At 35.8% G+C, this 13,339-nt stretch overlaps 1 protein-coding gene across 4 annotated transcripts in view; it reads left to right on the top strand.

Moving 5' to 3' along the window:
* The window catches only part of fred (friend of echinoid), an 804,301-nt gene that overhangs the window by 23,736 nt on the left and 767,226 nt on the right, over window positions 1-13,339 (top strand). For all 4 annotated transcript variants that reach the window (XM_067767197.1, XM_067767196.1, XM_067767195.1 and 1 more), the window contains exon 2: window positions 8,051-9,029. In XM_067767197.1, the coding sequence (XP_067623298.1) occupies window positions 8,966-9,029 (64 nt within the window). In that variant the 5' untranslated portion in view covers window positions 8,051-8,965. The remainder of the gene's footprint in view (window positions 1-8,050; window positions 9,030-13,339) is intronic.

Raw genomic sequence — 13,339 nt, 5'->3', positions numbered from 1 at the left:
AGGTTCGGTGTTAGCATCAGGCCAAATACATAAAATTGGATCTCTATCATAAAGTTAAAGTTAAAGTTAAAGTTAAAGTTAAAGTTAAAGTTAAAGTTAAAGTTAAAGTTAAAGTTAAAGTTAAAGTTAAAGTTAAAGTTAAAGTTAAAGTTAAAGTTAAAGTTAAAGTTAAAGTTAAAGTTAAAGTTAAAAGTAAAACTAAAGGTAAAGTTAAAGTTAAAGTTAAAGCTAAAGTTAAAGTTAAAATTAAAGTTAAAATTAAAGCTAAAGTTAAAGTTAAAGTTAAGGTTAAAGATAAAGTTAAAGTTAAAGGTAAAGTTAAAGGTAAAATAAAAGTTAAAGTTAAAGTTAAAGTTAAAGTTAAAGACACTGAATAAATATAGTTGGTAAAAAGGAATAGAAGTAGCAAATTTGCCAGTCAAACAAACCACCGCTGTATAGCTAAATGGTTAGCACAGCATGCCTAAAGCATACTGATGATGAAGGCTTAGCACCCTTCGAAATGAATCTATCTGCGCAGCTATGGCAGGTTGTCTGAAAAATTTTCTACTAAATATTCCAAAAACAAAATACAATTTTTCAAATTTAGAAAAATTAAAAAATAACAATAATTATCATTAGAAAAAAATTATTGTTCTGGCCTTGAGCTCGATTCGAACCTTGAATGGTTAAAGTTAAAGTTAAAGTTAAAGTTAAAGTTAAAGTTAAAGTTAAAGTTAAAGTTAAAGTTAAAGTTAAAGTTAAAGTTAAAGTTAAAGTTAAGGTTAAAGTTAAAGTTAAAGTTAAAGGTAAAGTTAAAATTAAAGTTAAAGTTAAAGTTAAAGTTAAAGTTAAAGGTATAGTTAAAGTTAAAGTTAAAGTTTAAATTAAAGTTAATGTTAAAGTTAAAGTTAAAATTAAAGTTATAGTTAAAGTTAAAATTAATGTTAAAATTAAAGTTAAATTTAAAGTTAATGTTAAAGTTAAAGTTAAAGTGAAAGTTAAAGTTAAAGTGAAAATTAATGTTAAAGTTACCTGCAGAGGATATCAAGTCTCAAATGTATGTTTCCTATTTCAGTTACCATAAACCTGTATTTTCAATTATAAATATGCCTGAATAACCTGCGTATGTACATATCTTGTAAGATAATAATAAAAAAATTTTAACCAGTATTAACTTCTCATTTATTCAATAAAAGTAAAAAATTTGTTTTCTTAAAAATTTGTTGCTTAAAAAGTGTAACTTGAATTAATATCAAAGACAAAACTTGAATTAATAGCAAAGAAAACAAAATGTTGCATAAATATTATAATTGCATAAGTTAATAATATGCAATAGCTTTACCGCGGCAGCCCCGGGTGCCACACGTCCTCTTTTTGTTCTTCCTGAAGTACGTTGTCATACCTCGAACGACTTCTGAACTCCAGCATACTCAGGTTGAGTATTCCCTACATTAGCAAGCAAGCAGGGAAATGTTTTCGTCTATGCAAAGGCTAACATTTGCTACTTCCATAACAACATCACTTATGCCATCATCATATACACAATCGTCAACATGTATTTCGGCTAAGGATATCTTTTTCTTCAGGAATTCGACATGAATTTTTAAGCAAAATCCTACCGTCTCGAATTTTTATCAGTGACTGCCATGATCCGTATGCACCCATTCTTTCTTAGATGACAGCAAGTAATTCATCTTATTCTCATTTAACACAAGACCCACTTTTTTTGCTTCGTTGCCTAATCCAAAAAATGCAGAAAAACGCGTATTTAGTTATGTCTATCATGGAGCGATATACTTCGCTACAAATTGCAGCGGAGATGCGCCGCCACTATGCGTTGGGTTACTTTTGATATTTTCTGCCAATTAATAAAACTGTGTGGATATTTTATGGGGATTTCGAATGTCATATTTTCACTAAAAAGTTTTTTAGGACAGAAATATACTCAGAGAACTTGCTATTCCCAGTATTTCCTAAGTGCGTTTCCGTTTAGAAAAAATTTTAATTGGTTTTAATGTTTCTTCTCCACCAGCACACTACTCCTACATCACGCGACCATCCATGCTATTTTCTGTCAACATTTATTATACCTTTCATGAAAATGAAATGGTATATTAATTTCGTCACGAAACCCAAAATTGTAAGTCCTTAAAGGAAAATAGATAGACCCACCATTAAGTATACGGAAATAATCAGAATGAAGAGCTGAGTTAATTTGGCCATGTCCGTCTGTCTGTCTGTCCGTCTGTCCGTCTGTCTGTTTGTATGCAAACTAGTCCCTCAATTTTTGAGATATCTTGATAAAATTTGGTGAGCAGGTGTATTTGGGTGTCCGATTAGACATTGGTCGGAACCGGCCGGATCGGACCACTATAGCATATATCCTCCATACAACCGATTTTTCAGAAAAAAGAGGATTTTTGTAATATCTTACTCAATTTAACAGATTTAAGCTTCAAACTTCACCATATACTTTCGTATATTGCACACATTGTTGCCTGAAAAAATTGATGAGATCGGTCGTATATATAGTATATATCCCCCACAATCGATTGTTCAGATAAGAAACTTTTCGTAATTACTGCCCTATTTTAAGAGCTAGAGGCTTCAAATTTCAATGAATGCTTACGTATATAGCATATATTGTTGTCTGAAAAAATCATACAGATCGGTGGTATATATATTATATACTTCATACAAACTGTCATTTTTGCCCCTTTTTAACGGATAGAAGCTTCAAAATTCATCAAGTTTCATAAAATAGTTACGTTTACTTCATATATTGTTGAAATACGTGATTCGTAGTCGTAGTTTTTACATGCAGACCACAAAAAACGTGAAGCTTTGCATCCTCACACAGAGTACCTACCTATTTTTATACTCAGTTGAGCAGAGCTCACAGAGTATATTAAGTTTGATTGGATAACGGTTGGTTGTACATATATAAAGTAATCGAGATAGATATAGACTTCCATATATCAAAATAATCAGGATCGAAAAAAAATTTGATTGAGCCATGTCCGTCCGTCCGTCCGTCCGTCCGTTAACACGATAACTTGAGTAAAATTTGAGGTATCTTGATGAAATTTGGTATGTAGGTTCCTGAGCACTCATCTCAAATTGCTATTTAAAATGAACGATATCGGACTATAACCACGCCCACTTTTTCGATATCGAAAATTTCGAAAAACAGAAAAAGTACGATAATTCATTACAAAAGACAGCTAAAGCGACGAAACTTTGTAGGTGAGTTGAGCTTATGACGCGGAATAGAAAGTTAGTAAAATTTTGGACAATGGGCGTGGCACCGCCCACTTTCAAAATAAAGTAATTTAAAATTTTGCAAGCTTTAATTTGGCAGTCGTTGAAGATATCATGATGAAATTTGGCAGGAACGTTACTCCTGTTACTATATATACGCTTAATAAAAATTAGCAAAATCGGAGAAGGACCACGCCCACTTTTAAAAAAAATGTTTTTAAAGTAAAATTTTAACAAAAAATTTAATATCTTTACAGTATATAAGTAAATTATGTCAACATTCAACTCAAGTAATGATGTGGTGCAACAAAATACAAAAATAAAAGAAAATTTCAAAATGGGCGTGGCTCCGCCCTTTTTCATTTAATTTGTCTAGGATACTTTTAACGCCATAAGTCGAACAAGAATTAACCAATCCTTTTGAAATTTGGTAGGGGCATAGATTTTATAACGTTAACTGTTTTCTGTGAAAATGGGCGAAATCGGTTGATGCCACGCCTAGTTTTTATACATAGTCGTCCGCCTGTCCTTCCGCATGGCCGTTAACACGATAACTTGAGCAAAAATCGACATATCTTTAATGAACTTAGTTCACGCACTTACTTGAACTCACTTTATCTTGGTATGAAAAATGAACGAAATCCGACAATGAGCACGCCCACTTTTTCGATATCGAAAATTACGAAAAATTAAAAAAATGCCATAATTCTACACCAAATATGAAAGAAGGGATGAAACATGGTAAGGTAATTGGATTGTTTTATTGACGCGAAATATAACTTTAGAAAAACTTTATAAAATGGTTGTGACACCTACCATATTAAGTAGAAGAAAATGAAAATGTTCTGCAGGGCGAAATAAAAAACCCTTAAAATCTTGGCAGGTATTACCTATATAAATAAATTAGGGGTATCCAACAGATGATGTTCTGGGTCACCCTGGTCCATATTTTGGTCGATATCTGGAAAACGTCTTCACATATACAACTAAAGGCCACTTCCTATTAAAACCCTCATTAATACCTTTAATTTGATACCCATATCGTACAAACGAATTCTAGGGTCACCCCTGATCCACCTTTATGGCGATATCTCGAAAAGGCGAACACCTATAGAACGAAGGCCCACTCCCTTTTAAAAATACTCATTAACACCTTTCATTTGATACCCATATCGTACAAACAAAGTCTAGAGTCACCCCTGGTCCACCTTTATTGCGATACCTCGAAAAGGCGTCCACCTATAGAACTAAGGCCCAATCCCTTTTAAAATACTCATTAACTCCTTTCGTTTGATATCCATATTGCACAAACGAATTCTAGACTCACCCCTGGCCCACCTTTATGGCGATATCTCGAAACAGCGTCCACCTATGGAACTAAGGATTACTCCCTTTTAAAATACTCATTAACACCTTTCTTTTGATACCCATATTGTACAAACAAATTCTAGAGTCACCCCTGGTCCACCTTTATGGCGATATTTCGAAACGGCGTCCACCTATAGAACTAAGGCCCACTCCCTTTTAAAATACTCATTAACAACTTTTGTTTGATGCCCATATCGTACAAATGCATTCTAGAGTCACCCCTGGTCCACGTTTATGGCGATATCCCGAAAAGGGGTCACCCATACAACTAAGGCCCACTCCCTTTTAAAATACTCATTAGCACCATTCGTTTGATGTCCGTATTGTACAAACAAATTCTAGGGTCACCCCTGGTCCACCTTTGTGGCGATATCTCGAAACGGCGTCCACCTATGGAACTAAGGATTACTCCCTTTTAAAATACTTATTAACACCATTCGTTTGATGCCCGTATTGTACAAACGCATTCTAGAGTCAACCCTGATCCACCTTTATGGCTATATCCCTAAATGGCGTCCACCTATAGAAGTATGGCCCACTCTCTCATAAAATACTCTTTAATGCCTTTCATTTGATACACATTCCAGGGTTTCCCTCGGTTCATTTTCCTACATGGTTATTTTCCCTTATGTCGTCACCATAGCTCTCAACTGAGTATGTAATGTTCGGTTGCACCCGAACTTAACCTTCCTTACTTGTTTATTTTATATTTATCTTAAAAATCGTTTAGGTATGTAGATCTGTTCACTAGATATTTCTTACTTGTTTTGTTTAAATTTATCTCACCGTGATTAAAGCCATACTATTATCAGTAATTAGCTGTCAAAGTAAGTGTAATTTGTATCACCGAATTCCCGTATGATTTAAATTTCTAATTCCATAAAATGTATACCTACATACATGAATTTATAATTGCCCACCAAAAAAACGCTGATCTTATATAAGTTTTATAAGGCTTCGTGACATCTGTTATGGGCTTTCTGACTTCCGACACTCTAGCTTTCTTTCAGGTACGACTTTATCCTTGACGGGACAGCTTATTGTGTGCCGATAACTGCTTCCTGTGCAACCTTTACCTAAGTCACTCATACAATATGTATGAATGCTAAACGCTTGAAAAAGTATGTAAGATAGCTATTTGTTGAATTAAACATATATTAGTTCATACAAAAGGTATGCGTGCTGTATTAGTGAAAAGGTATGAACAATTCATGGGTACCCGAGTTGAAAATATAAAACAAAACCATTGTATAAAGCAACAGGAGCGTGTCTTACTAATTAAATACAGATATTAATATTGATATAGTAGTGAACAACGGAAGTACTGCTTATAAAAGCAATGATATTAACCCAATGTTACTAAGCTTTCGATAGTGCGCGCCCATAAGTATTCGACACAATTCGGGTTAAAAACATATAGAATTAGTATGTACCTAATGGTGTATAAAGGAATAGCAACAAAAAGGCAATTATTGATATTATTAGGCCTGGAAGCACTGCGTCCTTTGTGCAGATCTATTGACCTTTCAGCCTAATTTTGTATGTGGAGGCTTTTGATTTGTATAATTACCCCTTCAGGCTTTTTACTCCATATCACATAGGGGCTAAGGGTCCCATCACCAAAAAGGCAATATTTAGAGACGAATTGCAAAGAGAGCAGGAGGGCATTCATATGGCTGAGTGGATAAAGAGCATCTGCCCTTACACTAGTATAAAGTATGAATGTTGAAGATTTCGAGCTCAATATTCAGCTCCCGAAAAGCTAGCTGATGAAGAAGTGAAATGCAGAAATATGTCCTAGTAACCATCGCCGTTTGTAAACTTTGTAATTTTTCTCTAACATCAATGAAAATACATGCATGAAATACGGATGTTATAACAATGATCATTTGTTTGTAAAAAATACTTTTCTGAATTTTTCGCATTGAAGACTTCTTGATTTTTTTTTTATTGCCATGAAAAATGTATTTGTATTAACGAAATTTATGTACAATTCGTTTTCCTCGGAAAGAAATCCAGGATATGAATAACTAATGAGAGATTGGGCAACTTGGAGTTATAAACTTAGAATATATCGAATGATGACCGCCGACCGTTTGGCCCGGGATGATTTGCCGTCATTGAACTGTTGTGAAGGCAATTTTCAGAATTGTGCGTATATTAATGGTCCATATTATATTAATTTTATTGTAATTTCATATGTAGAATGATTTTTTGTTGTTGTTGTAGCGATAAGGTTGCTCCCCGAAGGCTTTGGGGAGTGTTATCGATGTGATGGTCCTTTGCCGGATACAAATCCGGTACGCTCCGGTACCATAGCACCATTAAGGTGCTAGCCCGACCATCTCGGGAACGATTTATGTGGCCACATTAAACCTTCAGGCCATTCCCTCCCTCCATACCCCCAAGTTCCATGAGAAGCTTGGGGTCGCCAGAGCCTCGTCTGTTAGTGAAACAGGATTCGCCGCGGATAGGTGAGGTTGACAATTGGGTTTGGAGAAGCTATATATTGCGCTGGCAACCTGAAAGGTTGCGCTACACAGCCCCTTGAATCTGGTATTTTAGTCGCCTCTTACGACAGGCATACCTACCGCGGGTATATTCGATCCCCTAACCCGCTGGGGAGAGAATGATTTCCTAATGGTCGATGCAGGGATAGTGCTTACGTATGTATGAAACGTACGCATATGCATACGTGTTTTCCTAGTGCTATTGTATGCCTCCAGAATTATTACAAAAAGATCCTTGAGAAACTACACGTCTTAAAAAGAAATGAACGTGCATTTATACTGGCATGCATACATAGTTCCGCAAATATCGATTTTTCATTCATACATAACTGTGTATATGAGGCAACGTACAGCAATCGAAAGATTTTTCCAAATTAACATACTGTAACGAGTTTTGTGAAATTCTGCTTATATGAAACCTTCTGCTAACTTTCGAATCGCTAAACTGTTCAATAAATCACTCCAATATTTATTATTGAAAACTAGTCTTTACTTAGATTACTTTGGGAGTAGTATTTCACAATTATACTTCACAACCAATAGCGTGCTCAAATCAAAACTGATTCCTTATTACTCAGCTTGCGCTTGTTTTATACTATATGTTGCTTCGGTCGCATATTTCTCCAAAGGTATAGATGCTTCACCTTCTAGAACTCTTGAATCTCATGCTTGGTAATTAGTTATATGCCCGTGTATGCGTGAGTAAGAACTTCGGCTGATGATTACATTTGTGTGTGTGAGATAGCCCTTCGTCGCCTGCTACATAAGTGTTGCTAACTTTAGTGTGTACATATTCATAAGAGGGGCAGCTTCATGTTTTTGTTGTTGCATGGTTATTTACTAAGAGCCTAGTGATGTCAACATTCGCCACAATACATTTGAAACTTCCTTTAAATAAGTTAATTTATTTTAAATTTTTTTAATTTTAGGTAAATAAATGTGAAAATAGTAGCAAGGCAAGAAGACCTTCCGAATGATATCACGTCTAGGGCTTCTGGAATAAGTGACAACTGAAATAAAGATTTTTAAAAAAGATGTGAAAATACACGTAAACTGAAAACCATGAATACTAAAAAATCAGTAGTTGGAAAATAAAAAAGTTCAGAAAATTCTTTAACGAAACAAGTGTTGCATTTAGAATGAAGCATTTATGTACATTTATATAAAAATTATTATCAAATCACTTAACGCTTTTATCGAAAGAAATTAATATTAAATGCCAGAAAAAACATAAAACTTGAAGAAAATAAACAAAAAATTTAAGGAATAAAACAAAAATTTAACATATTACACACACAATCAAATACATATATACGCGAACTAACACAAATCCAACTGCCACCAAAAAATCCACAAAACTTTTCAAAGCGTAACGTGGCACAACAAAAGCCATCATATCTAAGACCGCGATCTAAGTAAGCACCCCAGCTGGTCAACGGCCGCTCGCTTTTTGTATATAAACGGAAACAATAATCACAAAACAAAAGGTATTAAGTTAGAGCGAGGCAATAAACAACTTACCACCCAACAAAAGTAAAAAAACAAAAAACACAAAAAAAGAAAAAAAAAAAAACATAGTGGAAATGCATAAATAAAATGAAAGATTAACAAACAAATGACATTAAAAGCAGTAGTGACCAACAACAATGGTGAATACGACGATGATTCGTACAACGTGCGTGGTTGTAATAATTTTCGGCAAATAAGGTTATATACGACATAACAGACAATAAAATCAACATACATGCATACATATAAACGGATGTAATTTCAACAGCGAGCGCATGAAGAAAAATTAACCGCAGAGGAGCAGCAGCTATATAAGTAAAAAAGAAAAAAATAAAATGTCGTGTACGTGGCATGACGGAAGTGCCTCCAACAGGGCGGTCATAAAACTGTTCATTATCGGTAAGTTTAACTGAGACAATTAAAGTTTTTTATGATCCTCTAAAACTCAGCATACGTACGCCCTGTTTAATTCGACGAGCGCACAGTGGCACGCACACACACTTGTACACATATGAGCATAAAATATATGTATATGTATAAACGCATACTACATATAAGACTTACACAGTCGTATAAGCTGCAAAGCAGTAAAGCATCAAAGCAGAGTTTAGCAATCAAAAATGAGGGTCACCGGGGCACATGAGTGTTGAGCAATTGATAAAAGCGCTAATATGACACACAACAAGGTGTGTGTTTGTTAGGATGGTTCTAAAAAATTATAACAACTATTTTCTAGTCTCTTTTCTTAAGCAGGTAATAAAATATAAAAAAGTAAATGTAAGGCGCGTTAACCTCCGAAGGGATTTTAGAACGAGCTTCTATTCCAATATGCGTCGTGTTCCTTTTTAATTTTTTCTCCAACCTTACGGGACGGTACCTACTGTTTTCATGAAGATTTCGAACAGGGTCTGCAAGGCAGATGAGTTTTCACTGAGAAGCTTTTCATCGCAGAAATACACTCGAAGTGGCGACCCCGTTTAGAAAAATTTTCATCTTGATTAAAAAACTTGTTTCTAAAATTTTGATGTTGCTTTGCCACGGGCGTGAACCCAGGATCTTTGCTGTGGTAGGCGGGGCACGCTACCACCACCCCACGACGTCCGCCGGCAATGCCTAGGGTAAAAATATCACATATGAATTTTTCAACCGATTGGAAATGGTTGAGATGGGTCGTACAGGGGTCAAAGTAAAGTTTGCGCTATGGAGACGCAGAATGACGACCACGGAACACGTACACGGACTACGATTTAAAAGACCAAGATTTGAGAGCATGTACCTGCAGTATCCGAGGTCTTTTGCTAGAAGGCACCGAAGCCCGACTGTTTTGCTTGATTTATGTCCTTTTCTAGGCAAAGGCCAGCATCACAACCATACAGGAAGCACGATGGATGGGGTGAGGCTGAAGAGCGATAGGAATTTGCGACGTCTACTAAAATTGCTGAATGAAAAAACACAAAATTCGAAGCCAATGCGGTGGGTTGATTGTGGATGCTATAATACTATCATACACGGCTGCGAACAAGCATCTCGGCGCGATCTGTATTAAGATGAACTTTTTCAAAATCTCATTTATATGTGCTTATGCACCTCTAGAGGATGCTAGCGAAAATGGCAAGGACTACCTCTCTGAGAAACTATAAAAGACATGCGATGACGGCCCTCGCCAATAATATTAAAATCATGCTGGGCGACTTTAACGTCAAAGTGGGCGAGGAAGAGATCTTTGATCTTACAGTCTAAAAATTTAGCCTCCACGATATTACATCTCCCAATGAGAGAATAACTCTTGCCCACAAATGCTACTTAGGACTGAGTAAGCAATTGAAAATTAACATCCTCTCTCGAAGAAAAAAAACTTGCGCTCGACAAGTTGCTCATCATACCTGTCCTGATGTATGGCTTGGAATCATGCACGTTGTCGAGAGAAGATGAGATGACTTTTGTAGTGTTTGAGAGAAAAGTTATCCGAAAGATTTATGGTCCTGTAAGTGTTGCCGATGGCGAGTATTGCAGAAGATGTTATAATGATAAACTGTATGAGCTCGCCAAATTTCGGTTTCAATAAGAATTCGATAACACATTAACTTGTCGTTACTATTTTTGTTTGGTTACTTTACCTCTGTTCCGTTTACATTTAAACTCCTGGTTGAGATTAGATTTATTTTACAACATTTTATAAGAAATGGTCAAGTCGTGTCCTTCACCAGGCGCATCTATTTACATTTAAGTTAACAAAAAAACTTATGTGTGATATTTCAATTTGGAATTACGGTTTGAAGGGCTGATGTAAAAGGATATTTTCTATTTCATTTATAAGGACAACCCTAATATTTTTTAAATAAGTGTATTTATAGGTGGTTATTGTGGTATTATATATTTGTAAAATCGTAAGCCCCTTTGTATCGTACTTTAACTGCAGGTGGTATGCTAGGCGAACAATCATATCAATGCGTATATTCCTTCTTCCCTTTTTGCGCTTATGTCGATTATAGCTGGATAGCCAAGCAATCGTACTACTACATCATATGCCGACCTTTATCACCTTTCTTGCCATTAGCTATCCATTGCTGATGCAATAAAGCTCAAATGCGTGATCGCATGACCGAAACATTCACATCAATAGCATGCGTACCTATACATGCTTATGGTAGGAATTGACACATGCTGTTAGCACATGCCCATCTAGCCATGTACTACGTACAGATAAATACGTAAGTAAGTGCGTCATCTATGCATATCACAGCATAATATCGCTTGACCTTAGACTTGTTTATGAGAGAGCAAACTACGCGCAGTGGCTGTGATGTTCCTTGATATATACAAATTTATGCGGATGAGCATAACTTAATTTTGCACATGCCGTTAATACAAACGTGTATATGCATGTATCACCAAAACTCAGTTCAGTTCTAAATGAACTCATACGCAGGATTGAGTGGCATAAATTTCTCAAAACGAATTCCAAACGGAAAATGATAGTTTGAGAAAAATGTTTTGAAGTGGTGATTCGAATTCAGAGAAATGGTTTGCATCATGGACACATCACATATATTTTCTACTACTTCACGTATTATGGGTGTTCTTCTGCTTAAGCAGAGAGTTTACACGTAGGTCTGTGATTGTTATTATTGGTATGCGTGATTGGGAATGGGAAGCAGATGCTGTCGTAGTCAGTCAGTTACGGTTATTCCTTCCAAGCAGTCGCTGAAATTTATAGTAGTCTTTCAGAGTAAAAAAAAAACAAATTTTATAAGGCGCGATAAACTCCGTAGAGGTATTAGGACGAGCTTCTCTTACAACTTGCGTTGTGCTCCTTTTAATTTTTTCTACAAATTGGGGAGACGGGGCCTACTTGTTTCATGCCGACTCCGAACGGCATCTGCAAGGCAGATGAGTTTTAACTGAAAAAATCTCTCAATGGTTATACATGCGGTTTTAGTAGTGCATTTCAAAATATGTGAATACTGAAAGGGGGCCACGACTCTCCCTTGTTATGGTTGCGAGCGCAGGCACCTTTTTGTATCAACTGGCAGCTTTATGTGCAGCCGAATCTCTTCATAGAGTTTACGGGGACTTCAGTTTATCCATTTGAGTGAGGGAGTTACTCCGTGTTGCTATATAAGTTATCTGCTTTGCTCTTCCCCAAAGTGCATGGACTGCGGTAAGCTCCTAGCGACTTGAGGATTTTGCTATGAGGACGCACTATGAAGGCAGTTGCTGATGTGTTCGTACTTAGGTACAAATGTTGTATGCTTTTCAGAAATATTTACGTCAGTCAAAATTAAGGGACGTCGTAATCGCTAATATCAAGAATTTGGCATGTTGCTGCGTTGTGGAACTAGAAAAATCTCAAACCTAATTTAGCATGTTAGAAATATAGCAGTCATAATATTTGCGATAAGTTACCTCAGGTAAGGCGCCCTTTTATGTAAACAGTCACTAACCAGCGCTAATGCACTTAGATGAGGCGCGTGCGAATGAGTAATTCGATGTGGTCAAGCTAGCTGAGTGAGCCACATCAAACACCATACACATACATATGGTAATATTCCTCACGCCCAAGCGTAAACATGGCATGTCCAAACGTAAAGTTGTTGACAAGCACGAAAACAATCAAATTGAATATTTCATTAATGAGTGCGCATGGGAGATGTGTGGGATGTGACCTGCTGCTAAGTAGCACAAACACAAATACCTTTTATATATATGTACGTATGTGTGTACTAACATAAACGAAATTATAACAAATATTTACCATTTTCAAGCACTTAAACACAGACCCTAACTACCGTTATAGTATTGCCGCTAGCAAAGTTTATTTGACACTTGAATGGCTAACAGTTTGTAAGAGCTTAATGTGATGTGATTGAAGTTGATGTGATGTGTGCGGCAAATTGTTTATTTTATGAAATGAAAGAAAAAAGTTTTGCTTGCTTGATGTACTTATATATTGGATAATTTATTGCAAAGTAGCTGTGTGGGTTCAAAACCTATTACATATGTACATTGATATATTTCTCTCGACACATTTCAGTGTGTTTTTTCAATTCGTATGTCCCACTTATTAGAATGCCTCATTTCCTTTAGTTATTTTGCTTTGTTTTTATACGATTTGATAAGCATCAATCTTTTTTTTAATGAACGTTGCTTTAACATTGTCATGCGTAGTTGTTCAAGCCTACAAAGATATGAAAAAAAAAAAAAACATT

The sequence above is a fragment of the Eurosta solidaginis genome, chromosome 2 (assembly GCF_040869045.1).
Source record: "Eurosta solidaginis isolate ZX-2024a chromosome 2, ASM4086904v1, whole genome shotgun sequence".
Taxonomy (NCBI): Eukaryota; Metazoa; Arthropoda; class Insecta; order Diptera; family Tephritidae; genus Eurosta; species Eurosta solidaginis.
Note: the sequence above shows the minus strand (reverse complement) of the source record. Positions and strands in the feature narration are given on the sequence as shown.